The sequence below is a fragment of the Curcuma longa genome, chromosome 7 (assembly GCF_044706935.1).
Source record: "Curcuma longa cultivar G26 ecotype Majalengka, Jawa Barat chromosome 7, ITB_CL_G26_1.1, whole genome shotgun sequence".
Lineage (NCBI taxonomy): Eukaryota > Viridiplantae > Streptophyta > Magnoliopsida > Zingiberales > Zingiberaceae > Curcuma > Curcuma longa.
Genome location: NC_133867.1, coordinates 8372345 through 8388026, shown reverse-complemented (window position 1 = coordinate 8388026; position 15682 = coordinate 8372345). Strand labels below are relative to the sequence as shown.

General features: G+C 33.9%; 2 protein-coding genes across 2 annotated transcripts; one reads left to right on the top strand and one right to left on the bottom strand.

Annotated features, from left to right (window-relative positions):
• The first annotated feature begins 2043 nt into the window (after nucleotides 1-2043).
• LOC141832583 (transcription elongation factor 1 homolog) lies at nucleotides 2044-2807 on the top strand. Its single transcript, XM_074720066.1, has 4 exons — nucleotides 2044-2162; nucleotides 2319-2389; nucleotides 2662-2683; nucleotides 2759-2807. The coding sequence occupies exons 1-4, from the start codon at nucleotides 2044-2046 to the stop codon at nucleotides 2805-2807; spliced, it is 261 nt and encodes an 86-aa protein (XP_074576167.1).
• Nucleotides 2808-3891: 1084 nt separating this feature from the next.
• LOC141832048 (S-adenosylmethionine carrier 1, chloroplastic/mitochondrial-like) lies at nucleotides 3892-15647 on the bottom strand. The gene is made up of 13 exons (XM_074719518.1): nucleotides 15508-15647; nucleotides 14361-14431; nucleotides 13183-13287; nucleotides 10214-10296; nucleotides 9662-9738; nucleotides 8498-8588; nucleotides 6960-7013; nucleotides 6793-6888; nucleotides 6552-6641; nucleotides 5609-5660; nucleotides 4900-4961; nucleotides 4744-4821; nucleotides 3892-4230 (listed from the first exon to the last, which is right to left on the bottom strand). The coding sequence occupies exons 2-13, from the start codon at nucleotides 14413-14415 to the stop codon at nucleotides 4111-4113; spliced, it is 963 nt and encodes a 320-aa protein (XP_074575619.1). The 5' UTR covers nucleotides 14416-14431; nucleotides 15508-15647; the 3' UTR covers nucleotides 3892-4110.
• Nucleotides 15648-15682: the final 35 nt, after the last annotated feature.

Here is a 15682-nt window from a genome sequence, read left to right as displayed (position 1 = left end):
TAAATAATAAATAATAGATAAATAAGGTTGAATCCATGTAATTACAAAATAATAACTACTACACTCTGAAATTTTTTGAATGTTAACTTAAACGCACGCGTTTAAGCAACAAAGAAATTACAACATGTGTAACAAATTAATAATTATAAAATCATAATTGATATAATACGTTCAATTTAAAAAATTTTAAATTTAAAGGAGATATAATAATATTGAATAATACATAGTTGGATTGGATAATACTACGTTAGATGATTTGAAAATAAAAAAGTGTCTTGTTTGTAATAAATAAATAAATAAATTATGTGAACCAGATTCACCATATATGGGCCTCTAGCGGCTCATCTCTAAGCCCTTGCTATGTTTCTTTCGTCATTATATATATAGACATGAGTGTTCGATTAAAATTAAATCGAATCAAATTTAATTAATTAAATCAAGATTTTTTTAATTAATCGAATCGATCAAAATTTTAAATTAAAATTGAACAAACTAAATCGATAAAATATCAATTAATTTGATTTTTGATCGAAGCAATTGAAGTAATTAAAATTTTTAAATATTATAAAAAATTTATCTATTAATTAAGGATTTATAAATTTATTTATTTAAAAATTTAAATTTTTTTATTTTAATTAATTAAATTTATTTGATTTAATTGAATAAAAATTTTAAAATCAAAATTGAATTAAATTAATAGATTTTTTAAAAAAATAATTAAAATTTTAAAATAATAGAATCGAATTTTAAATTCAATTTAACAAGATTTTGATCAGCCCTAACTATATATACGCCCTATCTTTCCCGAATTTTTCGTCGCAATCAATGGGAATTAATTGAATTAAATAATTTTTTTAAAAAAATAATAATTAAAATTTCAAAATAATCAAACAGAATTTTTGAAATTCATTAACGAACTTTTACTCACCCAGTCACTCACTATATATACGCGCGCACTCTGGACTTCTCCTTGGCAATCGGCATTTGGCATCGATCGACTCTTTTTGATCTTGTCGCCGGAACTGGGTTTTAGGTAAGTTTTTGATTTCTCTCCCTTCATCTCTATGATATATCCTAGCTATCCTTCTGTGATCGACGTCTCGTTGCTTCGAATCGACCTTCATCTCTTTGATTTCTCGATCGATCTCCCTTCATCTCTTTGATTTTTTTTACTTCTTGCGTTTCTTCGATGCGTATGAATCTTGTTTAATCATTACTATTCTTACGTACGTTATTCCCTTAATTATGTGATTGTAAACTGGATGGGATTTTGCAATTCTGTTTCCTTATCGTGTAGCGGGGACGAAAATTTAATCAGGTAATTGTGAGAATCTGGATCGATCGGATATCTGTCAAACTTGCGTTTAGTTTAGAGATAGAGATGAACTTAATTTGACTATTCAACTTTGCTCATTCTGTTTCCTGCCCTTTATATCATCATTAGTCGTACCTTTGGAGTGGCAATTTTCACATACACGTGATTATCATGGTTCCTGCCTGAATTAAGCTTTCTTATCAATTTTTGTTGTTTATACATGTAAAAGAAAGAAATCTCTTTGGAAGTACGTACGTCTGGTGATCGGTCTGATTTGCTATAAGTATTACTGTGTCACGTTGATATATCTTCTGTAGTTGTGCCACTCTTGCAAGCCTCTATTCAATTCCTAAAGAAATATCCTCAAGACGAATAATAATTTCTAGTAATATATACCCTTTATCCTTGACAGTAGGCTCGATCCTTAATTTCCTGTGAAAATCATTTCAGTGACTATAGTTAGAGGCATAAGGGTATCTTGTGAATATATATATATTAGATTGGTTAGTCATTTCTTCATATCTGTCTATTATGTTTTTTCACATCTGTGACATAATGCTTTTATTTTATAGCATGAACACATTACCTCTTAATTAGCTAGGATTTGTTTTTCATATTTCCTTTCACTATATATATATATATGTGGCATGGTTTTTTAATTACTGATTATGTTTGGTGTAATAGATATTATAAAACTGCAAAAGGGAACAAAGAGAACATCTTAATTAATGGGAAAGAGAAAGTCGAAAGCCAATCCACCTCCAAAGAAGAGAATGAGAATGGACAAGCTTGACACTGTTTTCTGTTGCCCATTCTGCAACCATGGCAATAGTGTTGAGTGTCACATGTAAGTGCCCATTAATATCAACTTCGACCGACTTAATTTGATCATATTATATATCTAAAGTTGCCTTGTTGATAGCCAATTATATTTGTCAATTATTTTCTCCTGGTATATATCATGTTGGTTTAATTATTCTTGATCTTTTTTTTTTTCATATAGTGACATGAAGAACTCGATTGGTGAAGCCTCATGCAGGATATGTCTTGAAAGTTTCAGCACTACTGCCACTGGTATGACTAGTTCAAAAACTCAATTTTAGCAGCTGCACCAATGTTTAAAACCATGCATGATTCCTTTTTTACAGTAAAAATAATTATTCAGAGTTTTCTGAGGAATGCCTTGAGTTTCTTCATGATACTTGTAGATTACTGTTATTAATGTAGACCATTCTATTTTTAGAGTTTAATTATGACCCTTTGCTACTCTTTTTGCATCCTCTGTCTATTTCTATCATTCAAAATCCTACATAACTCTTTGTTTGTTTGTTTTTTTGTTTTTGCAGCACTCACTGAGCCTATAGATATGTAAGTCAATCTACTTAATTCTCCATGTTTGTTTGTAGACACAAGTGATTTTTTAGCTAATGCGTCGTCTTGCAGATATAGCGAATGGATAGATGAGTGCCAAAGGGTCAATACCGTACGTTGAAGACGAAGATGCTTAAAAGTCATGCCTTCTATTACAAATAGGATAAAACGTATTGGTTAATATGAATGTGTTTGGACACCCTGGACTTGCTAATATCCAGTTCTAGGAGAGTATTGGATGTCTGTATACGCTTAGACAAAGCTACAAAAATTCATCCATAATTAAGATGAGAAACGCCATGCAGCTTATCATCTTAATCTGGGTCATACTTGATTAGTGTGGATTTCCAGTAATTAATTAGTTTTGATGTTTTTTTTTAAATTTGTTTTCGTTTTTATTTTGTTGTGTACATTCTTGTGTGCCACTGCTAAGTATTTTTAGCGCACGTAGAAAAATAAAAACATAATAAATAAGTGTTACGTTCCCTGCCTAACTAAATTAAACTAAATAATTGTGACCATTTACCCTTCGGGGATATGGAATGAGGCAATGCTCATTTACACTTGTATAAAATGTCCATTTAAGCTCCTTCTCCGCTAGCGTACCATAGAATTGTAACATCGTCCTTCCAAATATGATGAACAGGCGAAATGAATTCGAGTAATATCAGACTTCCAAAAACATTGCAGTGAAAATTTTCTGAATTATTGCTTAGAGCTAGGACTAATAATGACTGAAAGCTTAGAATTCAGCATGCCAAGGCATGCAATAACTGAAGCAGCAACAGCTGTTTACTTGAAATACTCAAGCCAAGACAACAACCAGCAGGGACTATATGAAAATAGAAATTAATTATTAATTTCTACCCTGTCAAATAATAAAATAATATAAAAATATTTTAAATAGGTCAAGTCAAATATGACTTTAATTGAAAAACAATACGCTTAATTTTTGCCCAATGCAAATAGTGTTAAAAGGAGAGTGAGAAATAGTTACATGTCAAAAATGAAAGCAAGGGATATCTATAACACATAATTATGTCTTATGAAAACATAGTTCTACATTTTTCTTATGTAAAAAATATATAAAATAATGAAAATATTCTTATTAAGGTATTGTTATATCTATAAAAAATGGGAAAAAAAATAATACATTTTGACAATTCTAGGACATGTTAATTAGAACACTAGCCAAGTTAATTCTAAGAAAAATCTCTGTTAGCTTTGAAGTTGCACAATGGAGAAACAATGTCAAGATTTACCAAGTGTTTTCAGAATCATAATAGCATTGTGAAAATACTGAAGAGGGGATATGATTAGGAACAATGTAGATAAAACAGTCGCTGCTTCTTGTAAATTTCTAGGGAAGAAGAGTTCTAGCCATCTCTGCGATGTGGTTGCTGGAAAACTCCGGCGATATGATGCTATGAAGATTTGATTCTCTGATCGAAATGTCTCTGGGAAAGCAACAGTTTGGTCCTCTCCAGAACGCCAAAGAAGATCGAGCCGCCGATGCCAATCCATAATACTCTTGGTCCAATGCCCTGCAGAGAAAATAAAATAATTATTTCCTTAGAGAGTGCCAATGATTTGGCATGAGGTTTTCTGTTCTAGTTTCTTTATAGACACAAATATTTTCTTAATAGATAATAAAAATTTAGATCTAATTCTTATTTTTATTCTTCAACAAGAATATGGTGAGAGATGTAACCTCCTTTACTGTTTATATTACTCAGATTCAGTACCATTTCAACATCAGAAATAGGATGATACTCATTTGAATATATTCAATAAACAGACATTCATATATTTTATATTTCATTATGCACTAAATGTCAGGTGGGAAGACAAGAACACCTTTAATGGAGTTTTATGTAGATCTATTTTTTTCTATTTATTTTAACCAATAGTTCTGCATATGTGCTAAGGGCTATCAGTGATGGACACTACAAACTGTCTCTTGATGCACTTCATCTCAAGGCCAATGTTGGTATAATCTGCATCATTCTTGACTATTCAAAGTATGTTGCCATAAAGTACAAGCACAGAAATAAAACCTTTAAGAAAGCAGCTGGGCCTTCTTTCAAAATTGTCTGAGCACAATTGATCAGCCCCTTGTATTGACTTGCTGAACCCTGAAAACAAAAATGAAATAGAAACTTATATATGGTGTGATAGTTTAGAATAAGATTTGAAGGAACAAATGTTGTTACCTGAACCATTAATCTAGTCTTCATCACATCAAGTGGTGTAGTCACAGCTCCAGTTATTGCACCTGGTATAATGAATGATTTTGAGTATAATCTAATCCTCTAATCAATAAATCCAGTGGAAATGGTATACTTCAAGCTGGAGAACCTATCCCTTAATGTTTAAGGTGAAGCCACATATAGTGAGGGTAAAAACTCAGACTGAGAACATAAACTATGTAGAGAACAAAACAAAAAATGCAGCCAAGATTAGGCTTCCACATTAGAGGGGTTTGGCGACTATGTTAAAGACAAACAATCATGGAGAATCTTCATTTGGAAATCATCTTTGATGCAAAATCAATTGAGTTTGAATTTGGATTTTGAATTATAATTGGTAAAGTTGGGACATGTTCTATTTTTGGTTGTCAAGAAGCGCGGTACATTTTAATTTAGTAGGAATTTAATCGGTTATTATGTATCTTGGTTTGTGATAGTTTTGATCTCTGATTTAGTTAAGGTTGAGTTCATAAAAGAGGTGCCATTTCAATGTATTAATTATCTTTCCAATAATAAAAAAAACCTCTTTGTTAAATCTCCATGTGAGATTCTTCTCTGTGTGCCATCGTGATTTGTCAATCTTACTTCAAAAGGAAAAACCTATTCTGAGAACTCAGTAGAAGATACCAGTTGGCGCACAAGAAAAGAGTACCAGAAACATAGAATTTGTTACCTGCAAATGCACCAATTAAAGCATTCTCTGGATCATTTAATTCCCTCCTTGCCTGCATGCAAAAAGAAAAAGGAGAAAGTATCACTATTTTTCTCAGTTGCATTAAGCAGCAGTATCATTCTATGTGCTAGATTTCTCTAGAGGAAGGCTACTATTTAAGTGGATGGTGAAAAAACAGCAGCAAAGCTGCAAGACCGAATTTCACTTTTCAGGGCAAGAAGGCTTTTGATGCATCTAAACCTAGTCCTTTACTCAACTTAATCTGGTTTCCTATACAACACTAACTAATTCTTTCACAAAAAGTTTTCAACATAATAAATTTCCTAAAGTGTATCCATTATTTTCTAAAATAAATACAGAACTAATAACATTGGGGAAAAAATGTCACCATTTACGTAGCTTTCATGCAACAAACTGTCACATTTTCATCAACACTGCTCAAACAATTTCTCAGCATAGACATTTGCAATAAAACATTGCAAATTTGAATTGATGATATGTTTCTTAAAATTGTTGATGATATGATATATTACAAATGCAACTACATCTTGACATTTTTGTAGTGTTACATCTAACGTGGCTTGTCTGATTCATTGCAACATGCAACAAATACCAGATCCATCTTATTGCTCATATATTCGCTGAATAGGAGAAATGGCATTGGCCTGGTGGCCTGAACTCTGTAATTCCAGGTTGGAGAGAGCAAAATTTAATAGGTTGGAAAAGAAATTGAAGGTAGGTAACTAATTTGTTGTGTAAAAACCAAAATTTTCTCCTAATTGATCAACAATAATGGTTCAAAGTTATGGTTACATGAGATTTTTCATCATTGTTCACAAGACACATATGACAAAAATAAGGAGAAACAAATGGTTGTGACCATCAAATCACATGCAAAGGATGCCTTGGTAACAAGGTTATATTGAGTTTATTGGAAGCTTACTGCGATCTTGTAGCCAATCCGGAGCTGCTCATATATACAAAATTGGATTGCATCAAATGGTAGATCTCGTAAGAGAAAAGAACTATAACCCTGGAAAAGAAAATTTGAGTAACTATGTTTCGTATCTGAACAGCACCTAAGTGAAACAGCTAACTAGTATTAATCCTAGAAAATTCAGCCAAATAGTTGCCCTGGTAGATAATGATAGACCAAGGTAAACTTTAAAATTGACTGTACATACAGCATATAAACCCCTGATTCCTTCTTTAGCAGCAATAAGACGAACAGCATTAGGTGCAGAGGTAAACTGCCCAGTTTGCATCCTTTGTTTGACAACCTAGAAACAAGTCAACAACAACTATCAGAAAATTGCAGAAAATTAAAAATAAACTTAAAACCACATCTCACCTCTGTTGGAACACGAATAAGTGAAGCAGCAAGTCCACCAATAGCGCCAGCGGTCTAAGTAATTGAAGACAAATTAAACTAAATTAGGCCACCATACCAAATAATAAACATAGGCCACCAAATGAGTTCTGTTAGGCTGGGTGTCTAAAATCATCAAAAATATTGTAAGAGAAGAAATAAGCAACATACAAACCCATATATTGGTAGAACCACAAGCATATGTGCCAATAGTAAATTGTAAAAGCAGATAAAACTTTATGAAGAAATCAGAGGGTCTATCACTTCTTGAAAGGGCACTGCCCTAGAAGTCAGATAGGTTGACCATATGCTTTGCTAACCAACCACTAATGAGCCAATTCCTATGCTTCCATCTCCAGAGCAACCAGGAACAATTATATGAGTTTTGCAAAAAATATTAAATTTGATTGTGTCACCAATTTGCACAAAAGGTTAGGTGCTTAGGTTGATAAGAAAGGCATCACCTACACTTACATTCAACACTAAACATGAGAATACCTGAACTAAACTGGCCTAAGTCCAATATATGGACTAACTTAACCAGGGTGGTTACATATTATTTTAGAAGGTTCATCACCAAAATCATACACAAATTATAACTCTTATTCCAATTTTGTAGACAACCTTTTTCACAATTTCATACATGAAGTACAAAGGTGTACCAAGTTGTTCACTTGTTCAAATCTAGTTGAAAGTGGAGGAAACACCAATTGGGATTTCCATATGGCATCATTTTAGTTAAAATATTATATTTATTTTAACACCCTCTGCTCAAAATTTCTTCTCCTCTTTCCCACTTCCCCAGCTCCCTACTCCCTACTCCCTACTCCCTGCCCTTCCTGAAACTGAACAGATTAGAATGGAGAAGATGAGGAGCTTGGGGTGTCTCAAGATCCCATCTTTGAAACAGAAAGGAGAAGGGAGAAAGAAAAAAAAAAGGTGAAAAAAATATATAATAAAAGGCAGGAGAGACAGGGAGAAAGAAGAATAAATTTTGTATAGAAAGCAATAAAAATAAAATAAAATAAAAGTTTAACTAAAAAAGTGTTGTTGAGTGTCCTGGTCAGTTTTCCAATTAGTGTTGTTTTAAAAAATGGGCAATCAACTTGTTATACTCTTGTAAATTCACATATGATATGTGACTAATAAAGTTTGTATACCAAATCGAAGAAGAGGGTACAGTGGGTATGATTTTGGCAATAACTAATTCTAGGTATTGACACTAGCAGGACTTTGAACATTGTAAATTTTGGTCTACCACCATCTTAAATTTGATTGAATGATCACGTATCCAAAAGCTCAAGTTGTTTCAATACATGTAAGACTCCATTCAGACTCTTAGCATTTAGATCAGAATTACTGACAAAAAGCCTCTAAATCATTATGTCCACTGACTACATCTTAATCTTTTTTAATTTTCATGTAAATGGCTGTATAATAGTACATAAAACACCCATCTACTAGGACTTTTGTTTAGCATATATAAGTAGAAAAAAATTGGTTAAATTGCATTAACTTACCAAATGGGCAATGGCACTGAGATTTTCTGGAAACATCTTCACTAGTTGTTGTTTGGTTGGTTCATATATCCCCACAAATATGGCAGAGGCCCTGCTATTCAAATTTGTAAATCTATAAATGAAACTTTAAACAATGGACAAAAAGAGAGAAAATACAAGAATTATCCAAGATAAAATATTTAAAAAGAAAGAAAGAAGAAACTAGCAGCAAAAGTGATATAATCATAATCAACAAAAACACAGAAATCATGCTTTTCTCCTTTGAAAAACAAATATGAAAGTTTTAACAATTACTAAAAAGGAGGATCATTTAGTCTAAAAAGGATAGAATGCCAAAATCATGCATAGAGAGTCAGTAAGATAATAACTATTTTAATCTTGGTAATCCAATAGGAAGATGGAAGACCATGGAGGTGTTGTGCTTGACAGATACACTGTGCAGTATGATGCACGATGCAGGATCTCCTCGATGAGCTTATTGGGGATGCAAGACCGATGTGCCCTTGCTGTGAGTGCAGGGGCAACACCACTTCCGTGAGACACACTCTGCAATTTTGGAGCAGAAAAGTAGCCCTTCGATCTATCGACTCAACAAAGTTCCCATCCAACCAAGGGTTCTAACATCCAGATCAACTGATTCAAGACCTGCTGTTCAATTGAACCCACAAGTCAAGGTGCTGACTTATTTGATTCCCAGCCTAAAATTTCCATCTATTCACCCCCCCCATTTTAAGAAGATGAAAGCCACTCCTAAGGCGACCTGATATATACGGTATTTGTTATTTATCTACCCCCTACAATCCTTGGTCTAGAAGAGTGCTGCAATAGCACAAAATACTGCTGATGTGGTGTGATTTGATGGTGACATCTCCCTGGTGTTACTACAGAGGTAGGCAATTTTGTCTAACCATGTAAAGATTTATGTCTTACTTGATCTTATTGCTTCTTGTTTTGTGAGTTTTCTTCTCCATGTTCTGTGTATTTACTATTTCCGCAAACATAGGAGGTTGTATTCACATTCATTAGTGCAAAGAAGTATTCCATCACTACCAGCAGTTATCAAAATGGTAGCATGATCCCAATAGGAAGAATACAATAGCATGGCATCAAAGATGATATGAGGACCATATGATAAATCTAGCAAGTAGGGCATAGCATACTGACGGTAAAACCCCTGCCAGGTTGCCAGCCAATCCTGAATATAAGCCTTTCCAATGAATTTTGCTTCCAACACGAGCAGCCTAAGGAAAGCAATGAAGAAGAAATAATCTTTTTTTGCAGAAAATACTACTAATACCAAATGTTCTAGAGTCCAATAAGAAATAAAAATTTAGCAACAAGAATTGGCGGCAACATAAGAAGATTAGCTTAAAACAGGAAATTTATCATACAGTATAAACTTAGTCTCAGCCACACAGGTACCCGTAAATCTTGTCAAAATGTTACAGCACAACAGATGCTTGAACTGATTTTGATAGTGCACTTAAAAGCATAAAATATGTAGAATGCCATGCAAAATATAAAAAGACAAGAAATTGTGTATTTTCTCTTTGTTTTTTCATTTATTTTTCACTTTTTTCTTTTATTTTCTGAAATTTCTCTAGCTGGCATTGTCATTTCAAATTTCAATCATGTTAAAATGGAATTGTTAACTAGGCTAGTTTGCTTGAACAAGGAAAAACAAACAATAGAAAGCTTTCTTCATAATTAACCTGCCTGAAGCCGGGTTTTTATAGTATCTATTGGGTACAGAACTGTTTCAACAACCACTCCAGCAGTAGCTCCAGCTACCACACCATCTGAAGAGGAAAAGAATAATTTAACATAGAAGAGAAAATCAGGTGCAAGTATTTGATTACAGTGAAAATAATAAGTCTAGTGCTAGATAGTATCTCGATCTCAAAGACAATCCCACATTTCTAACAGCGAAAAGGGCAATCCTTCGGAGAAAGGTCATTTGTAAATTTTACTTCAGAGAAATTAGAGATATGCCCAAAACAGTTGTGATGCTTCAGAAACAATTAGAATAGTCCCAACATATTCAGTTGCTAACATGTTCATTGAAGAAAGCAGTGCACTTGACCCACCAATAATCGAACAATCTACCAAAATGAACACATGAGAACAAATAAAATAATAATATTCGAACCATTTAAAAATCATCTTTGATGCTAGCAAGATAATAACTATGAGATTATGTATCCCTCAAATGATGAAACAATAGGAAAAAACATTGTGCACCACTCTTTTGACTTTCTTTTGTCTTGTCAAAATTTCTCTCCTTGCTCCCAATTTCATCTATTATTCTTAAGTTTTCTCTTTAGTTCTTCTATGGATCTACAGACCTAAATGTAAATGCCATTAATATCAAGGATGTACTTGTCATTTTTACATTGATTAAAAATATGCATAGGTAGAGGGGATTATCTAGGGTAACTAAGTTGATTTTTCCATGTAACATGGTATTAGAGCCCTATGTATCATGTTCGATCTCTCCTCTCACTTTCTACTGCACCAATCCTCTTCCTTGGTAATCAAGCCTCCTCAAGCGGCCTTCTCTCATGAATCGAGAGAAACCCACTAAAACCCCAACTTCCTCCTCTATTGGCGTCATGCAAATCCACAGTAGACTTCCTGTGTGAGCAGCTCAACTGTGCTGCTGCTAGTGCCACCTCCTTCTGCCTCCTACAGGACCATGTGACCGTGCCACTTGCAGATACATCTGCTCCACCAACTCACGATCTGCATGTGAAACCACTTCTATTGTCTTTCTAGGTTGAAGAAGCTTGGTCTTCCTATGCCCATGACCCAGCTGTGTCATTGATTCATCTACTTTTCCTTATTCTTTCCTTAAATCTTGTAATCCTCCCTTAGCGCCACTTTCTATTTCTGTGAGCACAATAAGCACATGAACAATTGACAATGCAACCACAATTATCTCAAAAGGTTGTTGGATAAATCGCTAATGATCTTAATGTGGTAGAGGAGGGAGAACTCATTTGTGAGGCTCTTCAATTGGTTTGGAGTTCAACCTCCATACTGATACATCTGCTGATCCCTCATCTACTTCAGTTGATCCCTCTTCATTGCAATAATCGTAGAAGAAGTAACATATTCACCTATTGATCTTCATTGAATAATTTTCAACCAAAAAAATTTACTACGGTACAACAAAAGCTTGTCTCATGAACTCTAGAAGTCTCTTAATTCAAAATATTTGTCTTCAATTACCTCCTCTATACATCCCACTACTAGTTTTTCAAGTCTTTTTGGCTCCAAGACAATTACAGAGGAGAAACTAAATTGGAAGAACTATGCTTAATGGGTCGAAAATGAGCATGTTGATGTTTCTTTTCGTGTTACACAACTTGGAAACAAGCTAGGAATCTGATATGTGTGGCATCTCTTGGCCCTACAACATAATTGGTAATCTCTTCAAATTGTGTCAGCATACATTATAATCACTTATATCAACCATTTCTAAGAATTTGTAGCTAACTTTAGAGGCATCTTCAATAGTGGGTTATGCAGGATCAGTTGGATAAGATGCTTCACCATCATGTTCCTTTATACAGTCTATCCTAAGTTGATAAAGATTTAAACCATCACTAGATGGCAAGGTTATGCAGATCACTTGGATAAGCTTCTTACCATCAAGTTCCTCATAATGTTTCTCTGGAGTTAGTTGATAAAGGCTCAGATCACATCTATCAACCTTGTATATATGGATGCTATAAGTTTCTCTATTCCACCAATATCCAATCCTACATGTGGATCTACCCACATTAGCAGTTCAATTGATATCTAGAGCAAGATTCAAAATGTTGAGCCGTGCAAGACGATATCATGCGATATTCTAATGCATGATGTTGGTGACGGATTGGGAGTTGAAGGAGGAAGGAGATGAACCATACAAAAGAGACTTGTATGTGCCACATGGTATCAAATTTCGGTAATTTATTAAAACAATATGTTTCAATCGTTTTGCCCATCATGGTATGAGATTTCAAACCATGGATCATTATCACTTCAATTGTGAAACTGCAAACAAAGCACATTGACGCCACTTTTGTTAGTTTTAATAATTAAAAGGTAGATTTCCTAACAAAACCTTTGAAGAACTCTAGAAATAAGTTTATTTATAATAAACTGAGTTTCAATCATATATTTACATTAGCTTGAGGAGTGTTATTGAACTATATGTCTAAACATAAATACCATTAACATCAAGGACCTATTTATAAATTTTACATTAATTAACGACATACGTAGGTAGAGGGGACTCTAGATTAACTAACTTGATTTCCCCCCTAAGATATTTAATGCACTAAACTAATCTTTCTTCGCATAATTGCAAGGAGATTAAGGTAATTTTAAGAGTAATTATTTTTTATGTCTCAATTCTGTTTGTTTAAAGTAATATTTTCAACTAAAATATGATCCCAAATGGAAACCTATATTAAATAAGTTTAAAGTAAGAACTTAGGCCTTAACAGGAAATTATTCTTGGTCAATCCTGTTAGTACTTCATCTTTTCACATACATCATTGCACCCAGTATAAAAAAATTTCTAACTTTGTTTTAAATATAACATCATCCCGTGAGCCTCAATCCAGTGGTGTTAAGAGATATGGTTTGACCTCACAAAGCTTGAAATTGATTTAGATAGTAGATGAAGAAGTTACCACATAACGTGTGTAAGAAGTTAAATGGTTCCTCTGGCATGGTGACAGAAGCAAATGGCTTCTTTAGCTCTATTGTAGATTTAGCCAGCTTACTTCTGCATACAGCTACAAAGTACACCATAAAATACTGATTAGATAGAACATATATAAAAACAAATACAAATCATGAGAAAATGTATATGATTGAATGAAAATTGCAAGGTGATAAGATCTTGCTCTTCTAGTTTCTCTTCTTTTTGTAGTTATGAATTGTTCACATTTAGTGATTATTAAAATTTTGAGTAGCACCAAAAAGATTAGATATCTAAGTTAAGCAATGCATGCATGATTTGAATCATCAATATCATGTTGGAAAATTTAGTACACAGATAGAATGTTACGATTCCAATAAACATGTCATGTCAACACTCGACATATTTCTAAGTGTGCCAAGTTGAGGTCTATTTAGTTTCACTCCTCTAAGAATATTAATGTAGCAATTTGTTGGTGAAGTCAAGAAGAAAAAATTGTTTGTAGCACAGAAAAATTTGTCATAGACTTCCTTTACTCATAATTCAGTCAATTATTAATATGATCTAATCTTCACAATCTGAACGAGCATTAGAAGAGTTCAGGTAGAAAACTACAAATAAAAATGTATTGACCAAATCTGTTAACAGCAGGAATAATTTCCTCAAATGTTTGTTCATATTCCATCATAGGCATCAATATCAACAAGTAACTCCTAACATTAAGGATGTATTGATGGATCTTATCCCTCCATTAAACTTATGCAAGGCTATTATCACCAGTAATGTACATATCTCCTGAATCACTTTTAACTACGTTAACTAGGAACAGTAGGCAAGATACTACTACTAAAAAAGTCAGTTGGTAAAAAAGTGAAACTATAGACTGAGATGATTAAGTTATGTGTATGTCTATTTACAACAAAAATAGATAAGGTATGAATAACTCAAACATGAATTAGTTGGATAGCTACACTACATTTGAATCCAAAACTTCCATTGACAGATCAATAACTAGTAGTAAATTGAAACACCCTATGTCAACTTGCAACACTACCAAGAAGAAAATATTATCAAATGGCTGCATGCTATATCTGCTATATCAGGAACATAATAATTCAATGATCCTAAACACAATAATGTTTTGGATAGTAGGTGCTGTGAGGCAACCTGGTGAGTTAGAAGGGCAGCTTCCACCATCAGTAGAAAGAACTGGAGGACCCATGAGAGCTATGCTATGCCTACAATATGGTACAACACATCCAAAAAAGGAGCAATAATGCTAAAACAACTTCAAAAGGAAATATAATCCGTGTGCAACAAAACTTTATGGAGCAATGATTATCAGAGTTATACCCTGCATTTACTAGAAAGAATATGTTCACAGTAATACATGTAGGTCACAGCAACCAGGAAGATGGAATTAAGGATCAGAAGTTGTATTTTTCTTCTTCTTTAATTATATACATTAAAACACTAGAACTTGAATAAACTCATTTCTTATAATTGTCCATATATTTTCTAGTAGGTTGAAGTCATTCAATGGCAAAAATTATAAGGTCAGAAAATAGTATATATAGCTGCTCCTATTGTTGTGGTTACCACAAATCTCTTGTTCACAATTAAATACATCTACACATAGGTGTAAAATTGAACTGCATAGAGAAGTTAAGTGGAGAAAGTGAGATGTGATACTAGGTCCTCATGCAAAAATTTGATGATCCAGCCGGCACCTCTATTTTGCTTTCATGCAAGGAGAATGTAGTGCTTCCACGCACAGATTACAGCAGACTTCTATGTAGAGTTGAACCAAACGCCAGGAGACGTAGTTTTTCCAAGCATAAGGTTACAGCACGAATGGTTATCTCAAACAGAGGGAAAAGAAAAAAAAAGGTTAATCAAAAGAGAAAATAATCTACTTAAATGACATACAGTGGTCCTCGATCCAATCATTGTCTAGCGCTAGAAATGACAAGATGACAATGCAGGCCAATCAGAAAAGTTTGCAACTATGCATACTTTTAACGATTATCTTCGTACAAAAGAAAAGGAAAAAAATTGCTTCCGTTAACCATGTAAATCGGGCATCCGGATAACAAACAAGCCAGCTAAAGACAATTGCATCTCTGATCTCAAATTCATACTGCAATCATTGAAAAAAAAAACAAATAATGAATTGAAATACGACGACATGAGTTCAACAGTTGCCCCCAATTCCTGGAATCACCATTCCATAAAATTTTCATTAACAGGGCATAAGAAACCAGCACGTCCTGAATCCCAAAGTTCTACTCATAGTGAACACAGCCACTCTTACCCCCAACAAACACTGCGACGGGTGGTCGTCGATACCAGAGGCGGGCTTCTCAACGGAGAGCGGCGAGCGAAGCTCACCTCGCAGCCCCACCGGCGTAGAAGTCGCCGGCGTGGGGAAGGGTGGCGGGGATGAAAGCCGCAGCTTGCGATCGACAGTGCGATTCGCGCAGTGTGTC